General features: G+C 42.4%; 1 protein-coding gene across 3 annotated transcripts in view; it reads right to left on the bottom strand.

Moving 5' to 3' along the window:
- Nucleotides 1-20675, bottom strand: part of DCP2 (decapping mRNA 2) — a 79033-nt gene that overhangs the window by 45802 nt on the left and 12556 nt on the right. For all 3 annotated transcript variants that reach the window (XM_061158220.1, XM_061158219.1, XM_061158221.1), the window contains one exon: nt 2485-2660. In XM_061158220.1, coding sequence (XP_061014203.1) covers nt 2485-2660 — 176 coding nt within the window. Of the gene's footprint in view, nt 1-2484; nt 2661-20675 lie in introns of those variants that run through there.

Here is a 20675-nt window from a genome sequence, read left to right as displayed (position 1 = left end):
ATGAGGTGGCCAAAGTATTGGAGTGTCAGCTTCAGCATCAGTCCTTCCAATGAACACCCAGGACTGATCTCCTTTAGGATAGACTGGTTGGATCTCCTTGCAGTCCAAGGGACTCTCAAGAGTCTTCGCCAACACCACAGTTCAAAATCATCAATTTTTTGGCACTCAGCTTTCTTCACAGTCCAACTCTCACATCCAAACATGACCACTGGAAAAACCATAGCCTTGACTAGACGGACCTTTGTTGGCAAAATAATGTCTCTGCTTTCTAATACGCTATCTAGGTTGGTCATAACTTTCCTTCCAAGGAGTTAAGCGTCTTTTAATTTCATGGCTGCAATCACCATCTGCAGTGATTTTGGAGCCCAAAAAAATAAAGTCTGACACTGTTTCCGCTGTTTCCCCATCTATTTGCCATGAAGTGATGGGACCAGATGCCATGATCTTAGATTTCTGAATGTTGAGCTTTAATCCAACTTTTTCACTCTCCTCTTTCACGTTCAAGAGGCTCTTTAGTTCCCCTTCACTTTCTGCCATAAGGGTGGTGTCATCTGCATATCTGAGGTTCTTGATATTTCTCCCAGCAATCCTGATTCCAGCTTGTGCTTCTTCCAGCCCAGCATTTCTCATGATGTACTCTGCATATAAGTTAAATAAGCAGGGTGACAATATACAGCCTTGACGTACTCCTTTTCCTATTTGGAACTAGTCTGTTGGTCCACGTTCAGTTCTAACTGTTGAACCTGACCTGCATACAGGTTTCTAAGTAGGATTACACACATCAAACCACCTTCATAACGGTTGATATGACTTCTTTAAATGATGAAGTCTTCTGTAATATACAATATAAACCCAATACTAATGGGACAATTAGTTTAGATGCCTGTTAAAGCTATAAATTACCTATCTTTTCTAAACCACCTGTATCGCTATTAATTCATACATAACTATTGCTCATCTTTCCTAATACTACTCATATTTAATTTTTCTAACTATAAAATGTACATCCTCTAAAAAAATTTGGAAAGATGAATCAGAACAACCATAATTCCACTTTTGACATGTTCTCCCAATCATTTATCTAACAAACATCAAACCTCTTTTTTCCTTAAGTTATAACCATATCATCACTAAAGAAGTACAGAGATGTTAATTCTTAGTGGTTGCAAAATTAGTCTCTTTACTTATCTACATGTACTTTTGTAAAGTAATAACATTAGAGAGGACTTTCTATTTCATCCACCAGTGTTAAGAAAAAAAGGTACAGGCATTAGAAAGAAAAAGGGCTAATTTCAAACACTGGTTTTCTAAATTAAGATGAAAATGACCTTGTATAAATTACAATCTGAGTCTGTCTGAGAGATGAAAATGGAAAAAAGTGCATCTACCAAATAGGGTTATTTTGAGGATTAAATGATACATGTGAAGAGAGCATCCAGTGTCTGGCTGGCACTCAGTAGTAACTTCACTAGTATCAGTTCTTCCTTTCCCCCTAAAAGTCGAGAATGCAACACGACTACTAAAAGTCAGACTTTTAGATATAAATTTAGACATAAATAGTGAAAAGTGGTCTTCTTATCAGAGCTTGTATTCATTTGTAATCTAAATTATTTCACATCCCTCTTACACCAGCGACAACTCAGGTTATTACTACACCAGAAACATTTCCTTTTCCTGAAATAAAATTTTAAGTCTATTTTACACATGCTTGAAAGTGAAAGTACACTTGCCTATCTAAAATTATAGCCAACAAGAGAGAAGAATGCAGAAAATTCTCTTGTAAAAGTATAGCATCAGTTAAAACCCAGCAGCTGAGAATACTGTTCAAGGATAATTAAGAGATGGAGGAAAAAAGCAACTCTAGACTTTTTTTCTTCCCCTCACTCCCAAGGATAAGTTTGGGGATGAACAAGAGAGTAATTTTTCGCAGCAATTTACAGAGAACGCCACGGACAAATAAGAATACTCCGGGGGAGTGGGGGCTGGGGAGGGGGTAAATTTGAAAATTGTTCTCTACGTAGGTCCGAAAAGCTGGGACTCCAAGACTTAAAAACCTTGGGATCTTTCAACAGAACTGGGGAATGAGATGGAGGGAAGAGAGGGTAAGACTGTCGACAGAAGTCAGAGTCAGAAAAAGCAACGGGAGGGGGAGGGGCAGCCCCCAAAATGCCAAAGACCCGGCTGCTTCGCTTGCGGGAAAGCAAAATAGTTGAGCAACTAAGAAAATGAGGAAATCCCAGCGCTGCGAGAGGAGGAATGGAGGAGGGTGCGTGAGAAACTGGGAGGCTACAGCGGAAAAAGAGGGGTGGTGTCGGAGATAAGAGTCGACCGAGAAAAGGAGCAGAGGCGGGACGGGAAAGCCGGGACCAGGCTGTGGGCCGGGAGAGGAGACGCGGGGGCCTCCGGGGTCGCCGAAAGTGAAAGGAGGGAAAAAGAAAAGCAGGAGACGACAGGGGGCCGAAGCAGCGAGGGGCGCCACGGTACCTGCAGAGATCGTCCAGGACGCTGCCGGGAATCTCCACCCGTTTGGTCTCCATGATGAGGACCCACAGCAGGAGCAGTGCATCCCGGCTCCGCGCGGCCGGGGACCGAGGGTACTGCAGGAAGACTCCGGCTCGCCGGAGGACACGCAGCAGCTGCGGCGGCCGCGGCGGTGGCGCCTACGGAAACGAGAGGCGAAAGGGGGCGGGACCGCTCACTTCCTTCCGGCTCCCTCAGCCCGGGACCCCGAGGCTGGGCCGAGGCGGGGGGGCGGAGTCCCGAGAGCCACGCCCCTGCTCTGCTTGAAAGACCCAATGGGAAGGTGGCGAGCTGGGACCCTGAGCAAGCTAAGCCAATGGGAAGGTGGCGAGCTGGGACCCTGAGCAAGCTAAGCCAATGGGAAGGTGGCGAGCTGGGACCCTGAGCAAGCTAAGCCAATGGGAAGGTGGCGAGCTGGGACCCTGAGCAAGCTAAGCCAATGGGAAGGTGGAGAACTGGGACCCTGAGCAAGCTAAGCCAATGGGAAGGTGGCGAGCTGGGACCCTGAGCAAGCTAAGCCAATGAAGTGTTTGTTTATTGGTCCGTCGGCTCCAGTAGTAACTGCCCAGTTACTACTCAGTAAACCAACTTCCCGCCGCTGGTCCTGGGCCTCGGGGTGGATAGGCGCATGCGCATCATCACTCTTTACCCCTACTAGGAAGTCTGGAGGGTCCCGGTTTTCCCTCTAGGTGGTCTTCCGCACCCTCTCTCGGTGACTGAGCAGGCGCTCTGACCTTTGCAGTGCTGAGCCTGTGGGCGCGTTCAGCACGCGTGTGCATGCATGATTTCTGTCACCAGAGGCCCCGCACACACTCTCACCGTCACCGCCGCCACTTCCAGGTTGTGTATCCTTTCACTGCAGCCCCCCGCAGAGAGTTGTCATTTTTGTGGTGCCTCACCTCTTGTGCTCTGCAGGCACCGCATCCTAACTGTGAAGACAGGGCGTTTTTATCCCTGTATTTGACACCATGTGAAATATGAATTGATTGAACCTGAGCTCGGGAAACTTCATTCCACCTGCTGCGAGCTCACATCACTCCAACTGGCTAGTCATCATTCATTCCACAGTCTTGCTTAATGGAGTCTTAATGGATCCTTGCAGAAACTCTGGATCCATCCATTTTTCAACTTGCTCTTTTTATATCAAACTCATAGGCCCACACACACCTGCTCAGCCGTGAGTTTAGTTCTTTCTACCACTTAATCTCCCATCTTTTCTCTTAATGAAATACCCACTGCCTTTATGTCAAGTTCACATTAATTCTCCACACTACTCCAAGAGCTGCCTAACCAGTACAGCCTCTGCCTCCATTCTTAGCCTGTACAACTGCCCAAGTTTTGTTTTGTCCAGATATGAACAGATGACTATCTTTGCAGCTTTTCAGATGCATGTTTAAGCCCAATTTTTACATAGGAGCCATCTTATCATCTGTTTTACTCTGTTTTCCATCTTTATATTTTTGCTTTTTATTGGAAGACTCCTCAAGTTTGTTTTCCAGCCATCTGTAGTTTTTACTTTTCTAGAATTTTCTTTCATTGTTCAGATGTCTCTTAGTCATGGTGTCATAGCCGTGCTTCATAAATCTCATACTCCTATGAGGGTATTAATACATTTAAAAGCTTTCTTCTTCCTGAATAGTCTTTTATTCCTCTCAGTTGCTTTTTTCTATTAATTTGGTCACCACCTATCCTATCAGAAGTTTTCTGGTGATGCTTAACTATTCACTCATACTTAAGATTATGAAACTAAAAGACTGGAGTCAAGTGCTATAAAAGCTAATTGGAGTGGAGTTCGGGGGAGGGGAGTTCTGGGGAGAATGGATACATTTATATGTATGGCCGAGTCCCTTGGCTGTTCACATGGAACTGTCACAACATTGAATCATCTCTGTGTGTGTGTGTGTGTGTGTGTGTGTGTGTGTAAAGTTGCTCAGTCGTGTCCAACTCTTTGCAACTCCATGGACTGTAGCCCCCCAGATCCCTCCGTCCATGGGATTTCCCAGGCAAGAATACTGGAGTGGGTAGCCATTTCCTTTACCGGGAGATCTTCCCAACCCAGGGATCAAACCCGAGTCTCTTGTGTCTCCTGTTTTAGCAGGCCGCTATTTACCGCTGTGGTCACCTGGGAAGCTATGCCCCAGTACAAAATTAAAAGTTAACAAAGAGCTGACTGGAAGCTCCCAGGGTGTGGGTGGGACTTGAGAGCTTCACAGTAGGATGCTCTGACTGGGCTGTTGGCTGGGAAAACATGGCAGTGGAATCTGTAGGTCATTCTTTCTAGCTGGTCAGATTTCCTACAGAGAAAATCCTTTCAGGTCAAACTGGAAGTATTCTGGGAGTCACGTAGGGAAGCACAGGCTGGAATATTCTGTTTGTTCTCTTCAGTCCTCCCTGCCACAGTACTAGTCTATTTTGGGTTTACTAAGAAATAGGCCCTGAGGCAAGGATTTGAGTGCAAGTAGTTTATTCAGAAGATGATCCTGGGAAAGAATTGTGGCAGAGAAGGGAGGTGAGTCAAGAAAGGGAAGAAAGCCAATGAAAGGATTTTTATCAACATGTAAGTACTGTGGGTTGACTGGAGCTAATCCCACTGGAGAACCTTGAAGGCCTTCAAGCACACTTCAAGGGTCATCCTACTCAAGGGGTGAGAAAGATGATACTGATACTAACTTCCACCAGATATTTGTTCAGGACTGCCCTGGGGGCCATCACCCCAGCTTGCCACATGGGCAACAAGGAAGGCTCTGGTGACCAGAAAAAGCCCTCATCAGGTGGAAAAAGTTAATTACATGATGACCAGATGCTAGTCTTGTAGTTGCTCAGCCTCGAGTCCAAAAGACAACCCTGGAGACAGCAACAGAAGCATCAGTGGTGTATTGAACAGGAGGATCTTACACACGTGACCCTGAAGTGACCCTACCATGTGCAGCAGATGGTAGGCAGGACATGACAGGAGGCAAAGGAGGCTACCATTTTTAGGTGAATTGATGTCAGGTGGGCTCAGTGACTAATTAAGGTCTGTATTTAAGAGGATTGGACTGTCGTGTGAGTGAAACAGAAACTGGACAAGCATGGGATGTACAGGAAGCAAGAGAAGAGTCGTCTTAAACAGCCTGACTATGGAGACGTGCAAGTAGCTTGGGCAATGGATTGATAAGGATGTTGGAGGGACCCTTCAGCAGTTCCGTCTCGATGGGTGTGCATTCTCTCTATCCTACTGTCACAAGAACGGCCCCATGAGGCCTTCCTGAGATAGACGCCACTCCCCATGTCCTCTACTTGCCTCTTTCTGTAGAAAAACTTTAGCCAAAGACTAAATTTAATCAGAGAAGTAAGAAAATATGAAAGCAAAGGAAAACAATCAAACAGACAAAATAATAATTTAGCCATTGAACAAAGTTAAAGACTTTTAGTTCCTCTTCAAGGGCTACCGATAATATTATGAGCTTTATCCTTTGAGCTGTTTGTAGATACTGAAACTCTCATCAGGTGGAAAAAGCTAACTACACAATGACCAGACTAATAATGACATAAACTTCTCCATCTTACACAATTCTGAGAAATGACTTCAAAGAGATGGGAACAATCAACCCTGGAACTGAAGATTAGCTGTACTTAAAACAATCAAGATGACACATATCAGACCACTGCATGACCAATTTCAAGGTGACTGTCAGAGCTGACTATGCTGTTCTGCACGTGGCCCCCTCTCTCCACCTGTACACCCCTAAAAACTCCCCTTTGAAAGCTCAGCAGTTAGTAATTGGCTTTTAGACACATATCTGCCTTCTCCCCAGATTTCTGGCCTCCTAAATAAAGTTGTCTTTCCTTTCCTACCAACACTTGTCTCTCAATTACTGGCTTTCAAGTAGCGAGCAGATAAACCTGAGTTCAGTAACACTAACTGAACTTCTTTTCTCTGTCTGGGGAGCACCTTGGTGGCTATTTTTCCTAGTTGTCCACTTGTAATTCAAGTCTGGCTTTTAGAGTACTCTAAATGACAAATGACGTCCGTCAAACCACGGTGGAAGGCAAAGAGGTGTTTATCCCCAAGTGGCCAATGGTAGGAAAGCATTCAGGTTCCCAGCCCCACCTAGGAATCAATCTAGAGGAACTCTTCCTGCTCTCTTATTTCTTTACAGTCTCCCAACTCAGAGGCAGCTGCACAATTCCTTTTTTGACTTTTAGGGGCCAAGAAGTCCCCAAACTCTCACAGTGCTAAGTCGACCTTCCCCACAAAGAATTCCAACAATGTCTGAAGGCACACATCTTCCAAGTTCCTTTCCTGTCCATTCTCCATCTCACCCCTGCTTCCTCTCCACACACTTGTAGGAGCTGGACTCCTGCACAGTGCAGCAGCCCTCTGAGCTGTGACTTCCAAAGAACCCAAGGCCTCAATCTGTGGCCTGAGAGCGGAAAATAAACTGGAGTTTGCAGCTAAGGGAAAGGAAGATGCTAGCTTATAATACTGATGTGAGAACTTCCCTGGTGGTCTCAGTTGTTAAGACTCTGCGTTTCCAATGCAGGAGGGCCTGGTTTCAATCCCTGGTCAGGGAACTAGATCCCACATGCTGCAACTAAGAGTTCACATGCCACAAGTAAAAGATCCAAGTACCACAACTAAAAAAAGATCTCACATGCTGCAAAGAAGATCAAAGATCCCACATATTGCAACTAAGACCTGGTACAGCCAAATAAAAAATTAAAATATTTTTTTAAAATACTGATATGATGTTTAAATAGTTGGCTTGATCAAATCTTTATGGTTTATCTTACTTAGTCTTTATAATGACATGGGGTAGGCAGATAGCAATTAACAAGGCTTATAAAGATTAAGTGACTTATAAAGATTAAGTATGTAATGGAGGAAGGGCTAGAATTCAGGTGTTCAGAACTAATTAGCAGGAATTCTGCTTCAAGGAGAATGACATGATAATAATTACTGATGTCTGTACAGCATACTATAATAGAAAATTATTTCCAGGTACAATAATCCTCACAACAAAAAAAGTTTGTTTGTGGAATTCTAAAAATAATACTGAACAAGCTTACTGGCCTCTCTCAAGTCAGCTGAGCTCCTGACAGCTCTGTAGGTCTTCCAGCTCTGCCCCACTCCACTTGTTAACTCAGGACATTCGTGAGTTGGCCCTGGTAGTCCCAGACATCATATCCTGATCTGATGACACTCAATAAAAAGAGGAGAGAGTGAGAGCTGCCAGGTGTCAAAGTAGCCAATTAAACCAGCAAGCAAAAAACAACAAGAGTTAAGCAGAGGTTAAAACCAGACCTTTCCTATTTCCCATGGAACAGAGAAATGGTCAAGGTCAGGTGGATTAGCTCAGATTCATCTATGCTGGAGGTGGATTCACTGAACAGAAAGCTCTAGCTGTTCTACAGACCCTGGGGAAGGAAGACTAGGAGGAAAGAGTTAGGAGTGAAAAAGTACTCCCCCTTCCTGGATAAGGAAGTGTCAGTAGAGGTGGCTTAAAGACGTCTACACCAGTCTTAAAGAGACCTCCCAAGGAAGGCCTTGGAGCTAGGAATGCACAGAGAGAAGCTCAGGAGTCTGAGGCCAGAGGCCTTGACAGCAGCCCCCTCTCCCAGAGCGCAGGGCACTGGCTATGCGCCACGGCTGTGGAGGGAAAGCGGATAATCCCCACGAAGCCTGCCAGGCCAGGCAATAGGCCTGAAAAATCCCACGTGGGTCTTCAACTGTGAGCCAGACTCCTCAAGAACTGCGAAATTCCTTGAACCCTGAATGAAGCCTGTGCTACCTCTGAACCTACATGAACCCACACATTTCTTTTTATTTCAGCCAAGGCTTTCTGTTACATGGACCCAAATCATTTCAACTGATACGTTCCACTAGCCAGCCAGAGGCTCAGACCAAAAACCCAAGGGTGAATCTTGATTCCTGTCTTTCTCACCATTTCCAGTCTATCAGTGAGTCCTGTCCAATCTACCTCCCAAACCCATCTCAAACCCACCCTCTTTGTAGACATATAACTGAACCACTTTGCTGCACTCTTGACACTAACACAACATTGTAAGGCAACTATATTTCAATACAAATTATAAATAAATAAAAGCCATCCCCTTCTCTCCAACCTCAACTTTCCCCACCTCAGTCCAAGCCACCTCATCTCTCACTTGGACAACTTTGATGGGTTCCTAACTGCTCTCCTGTCTTCCTCTCCTGCTGTCTTTTAATTCGGCCTCCATGTAGCAGCAAGAGTGATCCTCTTAAAATACAAATTTGATCACATCGCTCTCCTGCTTGACGCTCAGAGGAAAATCAAATTTTCATGGCATAGTCTAAGAGACTTTATAAGGTGGGGCACCTGCCTATCTCTCTCACTTCGTCGTATGTCACATTTTCATCTCACTACACTCCAGTCACCCTCGTCTTCTTCCAATTCATAAAAAACTCCAAGCTCTTGGGCATTCCCTGGCAGTGCAGTGGTTAGGATGTCATGCTCTCACTGCTGAGGGTGTAGGTTCAATATCTGGTCAAGGAGTTAAGATCTCACAAGCTATGCGGTCAAAAATGTTGCCCACCCGTCTATAATTCCCTCCTTTTCATTCTTTATGTACAGCTTAACTGTCGCCTCTTCAGAAACCCTTCCCTGCCTGTCTTAACTAGTCTCTACTGCTATTATCAGCCGCCTTCTTTTCTTTCCTTTTGTACTATGCTCCTCACTGTGAATTTTTTCAACTCGTTTTTCCCCTCCCCCAACTATATCATAAGTTACAGGAAAGCAGGGATCTTTTCCATGTTATTCATTGAATCCCCAGTGCTTAGAATGCTTTCATTACATGGCAGGCACTCTATAAACATTTGCTAGTCAAGAATAGGCAAATGAGTAAGTTAACACCAAATATGTGTTGAGATTACTGAAGAAGTGATGAGATGCAAAATCTTAACATGAGTAAATGTGAATCTCCTTTAAAAAGTGCATCTCTGCCTAGAAATCTGTTGGAACAGATGAACTCATTCTAGCTCAGAAGGGATACTTGGACCAAAGAGTTCTAATCAATGCAGAGTTCACTTGCTCTCTCTTCCTCTATGTATGTGTATATCCATATTATATATATATGTATATATTATATATAAAATAAATATAAGTAGTAGATATGAACTATACAACATAATATATAATGCATACCTCTGTGTGTTAAACATAAATATATGTATAAATACACATATAAAACAACTCTTGATGCTAGAACGCTAACATATCTCCCTTTACTTTTACCCTCCCCTTCCTGCTCCTCTGTCATGTCTAACTTCCATGCCCTAATAAGTTTGCCCAGAATTGTAGGAGGCAGTTCAAAAGGAGAAAGTAACCTTACCAGATTCAAATCAAAAAACTCTACTCTGAAAAAAAAAAAAAAAAACTCTACTCTGGTGGCAAACAACCTTCTTTTGTATGAGGATTGCTCAGGAAAAAGAAAACTGTTCCAGGATTTTCCAGTTTTAGAAAATGGTTTCTTAATTTTTTAAAATCAGAAATGTAATCTCTGTAAGAGTTCTTAAGAATTTTCTTATTAATTCCCTGTCACTGATGAAGGGCTGTTTTTTTTACTAAAATTTCAGAAACTAAATTACTAATAGACCCTAATTATGGTGTTGATTCTTTGAATAAATTTTGTTGTTGAGTAAGCGGGCTGGAGTCTGTTTTGTTTTTCTTTCTTTAACTTACCTTGTAAGCATCTTAATTGGGGAAAACTATTAGTCTCAAAACATCTCACATTGAATTTAAGAGAAATTTTTGTTGAAACAACAGCATGCAAGTCCTAAGTACTCCTCCAATCACTCATTGTCAAAATAATCACCTCAGTTGGGACCCATCTCTGTTCCACATGGTCAACATGGAGCTCATGGTCCAGAGTTGGTCCATTAATCTCCCCAGACAGAGGCCCCATCTGGGATAAGCCTGCGAAGCCCTAACAGTTCCCAGAAAACACAAGGAAAGCAGAATCCAAAACACCAGAAGTCTGTTTTATCTCTACCACCAGAGGGTGTCCATTCCTTTTTCCCATTTCTAAAGTTGATATCGTACAGCCTTCTCATCTTTTTAGCACAAGAGCTGGACTTGCAAACTGAACCTCCATTCTAACAACTTCAGATAATTATATTATTATCTGGTTAAATGATTCAGATCTCTAAAAAAGCCCTTTCCCACATAATAAAACTCCTCTTTTTTTTTAATTAATTTATTTATTTTTTATTTATTTTTTTCATTTATTTTTATTAGTTGGAGGCTAATTACTTTACAATAATGTAGTGGTTTTTGTCATACATTGACTTGAATTAGCCATGGATTTACATGTGTTCCCCATCCTGATCCCCCCTCCCACCTCCCTCTCTACCCACTCCCCCTGGGTCTTCCCAGTGCACCAGGCCCGAGCACTTGTCTCATGCATCCCACCTGGGCTAGTGATCTGTTTCACCCTAGATAATATACATGTTTCGATGCTGTTCTCTTGAAAAATCCCACCCTCGCCTCTTCCCACAGAGTCCAAAAGTCTGTTCTGTACATCTGTGTCTCTTTTTCTGTTTTGCATATAGGGTTATCGTTACCATCTTTCTAAATTCCATATATATGTGTTAGTATGCTGTATTGGTCTTTATCTTTCTGGCTTACTTCACTCTGTATAATGGGCTCCAGTTTCATCCATCTCATTAGAACTGATTCAAATGAATTCTTTTTAATGGCTGAGTAATATTCCATGGTGTATATGTACCACAGCTTCCTTATCCATTCATCTGCTGACGGGCATCTAGGTTGCTTCCATGTCCTGGCTATTATAAACAGTGCTGCAATGAACATTGGGGCGCACGTGTCTCTTTCAGATCTGGATAAAACTCCTCTCTTAAAGTTAGTCTTCTCTTCTCCATTCTATAGTCATTGCAGCACTGCTAAAGGGTGATATAATCTCACTCTCTGCCGTGGTTTGATATTATTTTGCTGCCCTAACAAATTACGAGACTTGGCTTAAACAATACAAATTTATTATTTTATGAAGTGCAAGTCCCTAAGTCATGTCTGACACTTTGCGACCCTTTGGACTATACAGTCCATGGAATTCTCCAGGCCAGAATACTGGGACCTTCCCAACCCAGGGATCGAACCCAGGTCTCCCACACAGCAGGCAGATTCTTTACCAGCTGAGCCACAAGGGAACTCCAAGAATACTGGAGTGGGTAGCCCATCTCTTCTCTAGGGGATCTTCCTGAATGAGGAGTCAAACCCGGGTCTCCTGCATTGCGGGTGGATTCTTTACCAACTGAGTTATCAGTGAAGCCCATATTATTATCTGATAGTTCTGTAGATTAGAAGCCCAACACAGATCCCACTGGGCTAAAATCAAGGTGTTGACAAGGCTGTGTTCCCTACTGGCAGTCCTAAAGGAGAATAAGTTTCCTTGCCTTTTCCAGCCTCTAGAGACCACCTGCTATCTTTGGTTCATGCTTCTCTTCCTCCCCTCTCACACCAGCAATGTTTAGTCAATTCCTTCTCACATCACGTTACTCTGACCTTCTTTCACAGTCCTATTTCCCAGTGACTCACTCCTTCTACTTCCTCCTCCATTTTTAAAGAGCCCAGTGATTGCAATGCGCTCACCCAGATAATCTAGGACACTCTCCCTAAATTAAAACCAGCTGATTAGCAATCTTAATCGCCCGTTTCCATTAACAACAGAGTCACAGATTCCAGGGATTAAAATGGACATCTTTGGGAGCATTATTCTGCTTGTCACACTCTATAGGTATCCTTGCTTTATAGCTTTTCTCTATGGCTACCTACCCCCTTACTTCCATTTCTAGGAACCATTGACAAATATCATGGTGCCTGAAAATTGCTAGTTTTAGTGAATTGAAATTATGGACCTTTAGCTCCTTTATTCTTTGGTTTTTCCAGTAGTCATGTATGAATGTGAGAGTTGAACCATAAAGAAAGCTGAGCACTGAAGAATCGATGCTTTTGAACTGTGGTGTTGGAGAAGGCTCTTGAGAGTCCCTTGGACTGCAAGGTGATCCAACCAGTCCATCCTAAAGGAAATCAGTCCTGGGTGTTCATTGGAAGGGCTGATGCTGAAGCTGAAACTCCAATACTTTGACCACTGGATGCAAAGAAGGGACTCATTTGGAAAGACCCTGATGCTGAGAAAGATTGAAGGCAGGAAGAGAAGGGGACGACAGAGGATGAGATGGTTGGGTGACATCACTGACTCAATGGACATGAATTTGAGTAAGCTCCGGGAGTTGGTGATAGATAGGGAAGCCTGGCATGCTGCAGTCCATGGAGTCACAAAGAGTTGGACACGACTGAGTGACTGAACTGAACTGATTCATTGTGCATGGGATCACCTGGCTTTAAAACAGTTGTTATTTAAGGGTAAAATAATGTCTGGGATTTGCTTTAAAATAACCCACCAGGGGAAAAAGTTGCAAGGCAAACAGGTAAAATATGGTAAGCAAAAGTGTGATAATTCTTGAAGTTGGGTGGTAAGTACATGGAGTTTCTTTATATTCTTTTCTTTTGTATATACTTTCAAATGTTCATAATTTAAAAATTGAACATTTGAGTTCAGTTGACCTCCTGATTTTTTTTTTTAATATTTGTGTGGAAAAAATTGATCAGAATAGCCCAAACTGCATACTAGGGACTTCTCTGGTGGTCTAGTGGCTAAGACCCCACACTCCCAAGGCAGGGGGCCCAAGTTCAGTTCTGGTCAGGGAATTAGATCCCACATGCTGCAACTAAGAGTTCACATGCTGCAACTAAGAGTTCACATGCTGCAGCTAAAAAATATCCGACACACTGCAAATAACAAAGGCCCCCATGCTGCAACTGAGACTGGCACGGCCACATCAATCAATCAATCAGTATTTTTTTAAACTGCATACTAAACATGTCCTTCTTAGTGCACTAATTGGAAATGCAACTAACTTCAAATTTTTATTGAGATATTATTTACGAGATGCAGTGGACTTTTGTAAAACTAAACCTTTTATTTTGAGAAAACTGGAGACACATATGTAATTTTAAGAAGAGACCTCTGATATGCCCTTTACCCAGTTTCTGACAACGGTAACATCTTATAAAACTATACCAGGATATCACACCCAGGAGACTGAATCAACAGTCAAGGCACGTGTTTTCATAACCTTAAGGATCCTTCATGATGCCCTTTTACAGTCAGTATTTTCTATGCAGGTGACAGGTGTTTACTGTGTATTACAAATGAAGACCGTCTCATCAATTTTACTCACCTTCCTCTCAACTTTGCTTAGGAACGTAACTGGCAGTTGCTTAAAATAACCAAAACCTAGTTTTCAGAACTGTTAAACATGCTGCCTGGTATAACCTTAAAATCGAACTGGCTAAATTTTAGGAAGCATAAGCAGATAGCAAAATATGAGCTCAAATGAGGGCTTGAGAGCAGCGCACAGCACAGTGGAGAGGCGCCCCGGGACTCCAGCACCAGCGCAGCGTGGTGGGGCTGCAGAGCGGCTGGGGTCACCACCCGCATGGCCAGGAGGCAGAGCTGAGCGCTAAGCACTGCTCCTGCCGGCAGCCTCCGCCTGCAGCCGGGCTCCCCTTTCCCTCCAGTTAAAGCATTCACTTAGGAATGTGTGTTGGTGCAGCCACTACGGAGAACAGTATGGAGGTTCCTCAAAAACTAAAAATAAAGTTGCCATGTGATCCAGCAATCCCACTCCAGGCTATGTATCTGGACAAAACTATAATTCAAAAACATACATGCCACCCCTATGTTCGTAGTGGCCCTATTCACAATAGACAAGACATGGATGCAACCTAAATGCTCAATGACAGATGAAAGGATAAGGAAGATGTAGTACATATATACAACGGAATAGCCATAAAAAAGAATGAGATAATGCCATTTGCAGCAACAAGGATGGGCCTCGAGATTATTATAATAAGTGAAGTAAGGAAGAGGAAGACAAATATCACAAGATATCACTTATACGTGGGGTCTAAAATATGACACAAATGAACTTATCTACAAAACAGAAATGGACTCACAGGAGTAGCGAATTGAACCATTTTGCTGTACAGCAGAAATTAACACAACATTGTAAATCAACTATATTTTGATTTTAAAAATTAAATAAAAAAAATTAAGGACGCCTTTAAGAACTGACATTTCCTGGCTCCTCTCACAACTATATGTGATTTGATAGAGCAACTACATTTGGCCAAGAAGATGTATGCATAGGGTAGTACAGGACTTCAATAAATTTTCTAAAAAAAGTGGCAAACTCTTCTTTACACCTTCCTGTTGCCAACAACTTACCCTGTGGTCACAGAAGTCAAACAGAAGATGTTATGGACTCTGATAGATTGAAGACACCAAATCAGACCTGGAGTACCTCTCTGTAGTACTTTACTGAGAGACAGAGCGAGGAGAGAGAGAGAAGAGGTGAACTTATCTTGTTAAGCCATGATATTGGACTTTATTCTCTTACATGCAGACAGTAATCCAAACTGACATAAGCAATCTCCTCCTTATCTAGAGGCAAAGGTTGTTCTCATTTGAGTCTGGAGACTGCTGTTTTGATTTGGAAAAAAAAAATACTTTAATAAACTTTTGATCATATAAAATTACAGGCCTGAAATGACTATAGACTGAAAAGTTTGAAACAGTTGGGAGGTAACCAGCTCTGGAATGATGCAAACTTCTCTCTTCCTTTGAGCAGAACTGAGGCTCTACAGAAAGAGGGTTACAAAGTTTGTGGGAAGAATAAGGAGCAAAAAAGAAAGATTTCTTCTCATTTTAGAAGAAGGGGGAAAAAAAAGTGTATAGTTGAGGGCCTGACCCTGGGTCGAGTTTAAGTTCAAGATTCCCAAATCTATCATCTATTCTCTCAAAGATGCTTCTGCCACCCAGGGGCCTGAGGAGAGTGACAGCCGGTGGGGCAGCCTCCTGCAGAGATGGATCTGGGAGCCAGGATATCAGTACACACTAATTTTAGGGTAGATTTCTTTTTTTATTCTCTGCGGGGAATTCTCTCTGCTGATATCCAAGTGTAGTGAGCATCTGTCTTATCTTTTTTCTTTTTTTTTTTCTTTTCAGAATCCATTTTCTATCTGGTAACATGAAGTGATGTCTTCTTCAGGAGCACCTCCTCCCCCACCTTCACCCTTGTGTTTTAGGAGGGGTCGATTCCTTACCCCAACCCCTTCATCCTAGTCCCAGTATCCAAGAGCATCTGTCACAGTGATTACTCAAGGGTTAAGCTAGGAACCGAGTCATGCTCAGTAGACCCAATGCTATGACATTTGGGGGACTTTGTGGGAAAGGAGTGCCTTTTTTCTGCTCTGCTTGCTAAAGAGCTCAGAACATAAGCCTGGAAACTCAGTGCCTTCTCTGCTATCACTCAGGAGGGCCTGCCAGAGAATGAAGCCAAAACAGAGGAAACAAGGATATGAGACCAAAACCAACAAATTTCTGGTCACGTTGGTTGAACCCTGGAATCCCACCGAGCCTTGAAATACATGAAGCCTCTGGATTTTTCATTGCCTTAGCTAATACGTTCTCCTATATTTATGGAGGTGCTGTTACTCTTTAAAACCAGTTTGAGACTGAAAGGTTGTTGCTGAGCCATGAAAGCCACTGGGATCCTTGGCCTCCGGAGGACAGGAAATCAATCCAGGGCCAGTGATGAGGCTTGATCACTCAGAGCTTTTGTGTGGTTAAGTTTTATTAAAGTATAAAAGAGATAGAGAAAGCTTCTGACATAGACATCAGAAGGAAGTGCCCCCCTGCTAGTCTTTAGCCGGATGTTATACAGCTACTAGCAGGCTGCCAATTGGAGAAAGAAAATGTCTCAAAACTCAGAGACTGGCAGCAGGCCCCTCACCCATAGCACAGCATGCATTTTGAGGTAACGGTGGCACCAGGGGAGTTGTCCTCCATAAGAAAAACACATTGATTAGCTCAAGGTTTGAGAAAAGACAAGTTCAGGTAGAGACAGGTGTCATCATGGCAGCACAGAATTTTAAGACAAACTTCCTTTTTAATTTGTATAGAGATGGGGAAAAAAAACCTGACACTTGTAGTTTGTTTCCTCCTACCGCTTAACAGAGAGAGAAAACATCTGACACTTGCAGCCTATTTCCTCCATTTGGAGACCCCTAGCCTTCCTGCCTGTTACCCTCTCAAGATGAGTGTCTGTCTCTTCCAACCCTGAGTCCTGACTGACACACACAGCAAGCCTGGTCTTCCTGTATTTGGGGGAATCAAAAAAGAAGTGTGTGCCTACATTTGCAGTGTACGTTTATTAGGGGAGCAAAGCAGTGTAAAAAGAAGCTTATGAGAGCAAGAGAAGATTGGCAGGAATGAGCAGCAATCCAAAAGCAAGAAGGCAACCGTGGGGATGAAGATGAGACCTTAAACCCTCTACTTTGACACTCAACAAGAATGACCTCTGAAATCTGCGGAACTTGAGAGTACTCTGATTACACCAGTAAAGTCAATATATCCTAAATGAAATATAATATATGCAGAAAACTGTCTCATATGTACAAGTGTGAAGAGCTGAATCAGATGGCTGGCTAATATTATTCACATCTCCAAAAAACAGTGAGTCAACAAAAGGCATAGAGAGGAAAGCCTGAAAGAAACCTGAGATGCAGAATTTGGCACTGCCTCTCCAAGTCCCATAGATTGGATACATGCTGAGTAGCCAACTTGACCATCTGCTTGGCAGTACTTCCACATAATGGCTGTGATGGGACCTTCAACCTCAAAAAATTTCTCAGCTTAGGTGCTATTTCAATTCAACTTTCTTCCAGCAACTTAAGATTACAATTTTATGTCGCTTGTAGCCTTCCATCAGTGCTGTCAAGGCTGATGCAAGGCCCTGCAAAGGAGAGGGAGCAAGTTCAGATTAAAACCATTTGAGAGCAGGCGATGTCAAACTGTCAGGAAGCCAGGTCCCAAAGCCAGGTCTGGAGGTCCTAAACAGAACCAGAGTTTGGGAACGGGGTATGGAATTGGAAGGGTGAGGGTGCTACAGTTTCTGAGTCAGACACAGTAATAAAAGATTAGGTTGGAAATGAACAAAGAGATTTTGGTAATTGTTCTAATCAAACTGTGGCATCTGCATATGGCCTTTGTTGTCTTGGGCTCTGAGGGGTGGGGCTGGTTGAAGGACAGGCCCACAGCACTTGGTCCTAATTTTGCATGGGCCTCCCTCCACAGGAAGGGCCAGATTCACATTTTCATTAGTGTTGGAAATGCCATTTTAGAAACTTGGACCTTTGTCCTAACACTTTTTCCCCTCTAAAAATGCAAATGTCCACAAAGAACAATAATACATTAAACTTCATTACATATAGACACTGTTAGTGAGAATTTTCTTTTTTTAAGCAGAAATTGAGTGCTTTCCATTTTACTTCTTAAAAGAGCTTTATTGTTTTTACTAGTAAGCAACTTTCTGAAAGTTAATTTTCCTAACTTTGAATATGAAAAATTCATGCAAATCAATGGAGAACTCACTCTGGGATTAAATAATATATGCAATTTTTATGCTGAAAAAGTACAAACTGTGATATTATTAATATACAAAAATAGATTGTTAATTTCTGTACATTTGCCCATACATATTGTTATTTTCATGACAGTGGAGTATGCAAACCATAAATTTATAGTTTCCAGAATTTCATGTTTTAAAGTTTAACTACTCCAGCTTTTGAGTGCCATTTCTTCAGAAGTATTTGTTTAGGAAAGAATGGCAAATAACGCCCAGCAGGTAGACTGCCAGGTTTCAAAGAACTGGCTTGCCCTTGCATCAGTACCTACGTTAAAGTCTGTTTGTTTAATTTTCTGCAGAAGAGGATTTGCATTGCTAAACTCGGCGTGTACAGCATGCATCTCTAATTTAGGTAAAACACCCATTCTGCCAGAACTCCATAATTAGAAAACAACCATAAAAGCTATACAAAAGCATATGTTAGTTTTTACAAATTTAAAGTTTTATTTGCAAACCATCAGCCCACTTGATACAGGTGCTACGAGTAGCCTGAATTATTGAATGAATTATTGCTCACTTCCCCTGTCCCGCTTTTATCCCTAGTCTGGCTTACCTCCTCTCTCCCCTTCCCCCCAAAATCCATTTTCCCTACTCTGAGCAAGTTAACAACCTTTGCATGCCTTCTCCCTACTCTTTTTTCCTTTCTTTTGGCCACACTATATGGTGGTGCAGATTCCTAACCACTGGACTGCCAGGGAATTTCCTCCCTACTCTTTTAATTAGACAAACATATATACATGAGGATTTCCTCCACATTGTCTTACAAAATAAAGGATGGTTATAAAATTTTTTAAATTTTCTTTCTTTAGTAAAAGTATGTGGAAATCTCTCCAGGTCAACTGATAGAGAATCCACTCATTCTTTTAATTTATAATATTCTGTTTTTCTTAATATTATATGATGGGGCTATACCACAGTTTAGTCAATTGTTTCCCCACTGATATCATACACATTGTTTTCTCTCTTTTGTCCTTGCAAAAAGTTCTGCAATAAAAGTCCTTTAGGCAAATCCTTAAGTACAGGTGCCTTTATTTCTAGCAGAAGTGAGAGAACTTGGTCAAGGGCATGCATATTTTAAATTTTAATAGGTATTCCCAGATTGCTTTCCCAATGCACAGCATTGAATTCGCAGTTTTAAATGCAATGTATGAGTGTGCCTTCCCCTGCACTCACCTCCATCGCCACCAGTCACAGGCACTACTATTCTTTTCAATTATTGCATCCTGATAAAAGACGTTGGCATGCTCTCCGACTCCAGACTATAGCACAAAGCTACAGTAATCAGAATAGTATGGTACAGGCACAAAAACAGAAATGTAGATTAATGGAACAGAATAGGAAACCCAGAAATAAACCCCCACACTTATGGTCAAGCAATCTACCACAAAGGAGGCAAGAATACACAATGGAGAAAAGACAGTCTCTTCAATAAGTGGTGCTGAGAAAACTAGACATCTATGTGTAAAAGAATGAAATTAGACTGTTCTCTAACACCATATACATATATAATCTTAAATGGATTAAAGATCAAAAAATAAGACCAAATACTATAAAACGTTCCTAGAGGAAAACACAGATAATACACTCTTTGACATAAATTGCAGCAATGTTTCTTTAGATCCATCTCTTAGAGTAATGGAAAAAATAAGCAAAAGAGACCTAATTGAACTAAAATGCTTTTTCACAGCAAAGCAAACCATAAACAAAATGAGAAGACAACCTATGGACTGGGAGAAAATATTTTCAAATAATGCTACTGATGAGATTAATTTCCAAAATATACAAACAGCTCATATAGCTGAATATCCAAAAACAAACAACCTGATTGAAAAATCGGTAGAAGAGCTTCCCTGGTGGTCTAGTGCTAAGACTCTGCAGTCTTAATGCAGGGCTTCCAGGCTCAAACTCTGGTCAGGAAACTAGATCACACGTACCACAAGTAAAAGAGCCCATATGCTGCAACTGAGACCTGGTACACCCAAGTAAACATTAAAAAGGAGTTAAAAAAAAGAAAATGGGCAGAAAACCTAAATAGGCATTTCTTCATGAAAATATACCAATGGCCAACAGGTACCTGAAAAGATGTTCAACATTGTTAATTATTCAGTTCAATTCAGTTGCTCAGTCGTGTCTGACTCTTTGCGACCCCATGAATTGCAGCACGCCAGGCCTCCCTGTCTATCACCAACTCCTGGAGGTTACTCAAACTCATGTCCATCGAGTCAGTGATGCCATCCAGCCATCTCATCCTCTGTCGTCCCCTTCTCCTCCTGCCCCCAATCCCTCCCAGCATCAGGGTCTTTTCCAATGAGTCAACTCTTCGCATGAGGTGGCCAAAGTATTGGAGTTTCAGCTTCAGCATCAGTCCTTCCAATGAACACCCAGGACTGATCTCCTTTAGGATGGACCGGTTGGATCTCCTTGCAGTCCAAGGGACTCTCAACAGTCTTCTCCAACACCACAGTTCAAAAGCATCAATTCTTCAGTGATCAGCTTGCTTTATAGTCCAACTCTCACATCCATACATGACCACTGGAAAAACCATAGCCTTGACTAGATGGACCTTTGTTGATAAAGTAATGTC

Source organism: Dama dama, chromosome 12 (assembly GCF_033118175.1).
Source record: "Dama dama isolate Ldn47 chromosome 12, ASM3311817v1, whole genome shotgun sequence".
Classification (NCBI taxonomy): Eukaryota; Metazoa; Chordata; class Mammalia; order Artiodactyla; family Cervidae; genus Dama; species Dama dama.
The sequence above is the reverse complement of the archived record's forward strand: the minus strand, read 5'-3'. Positions and strand labels throughout refer to the sequence as shown.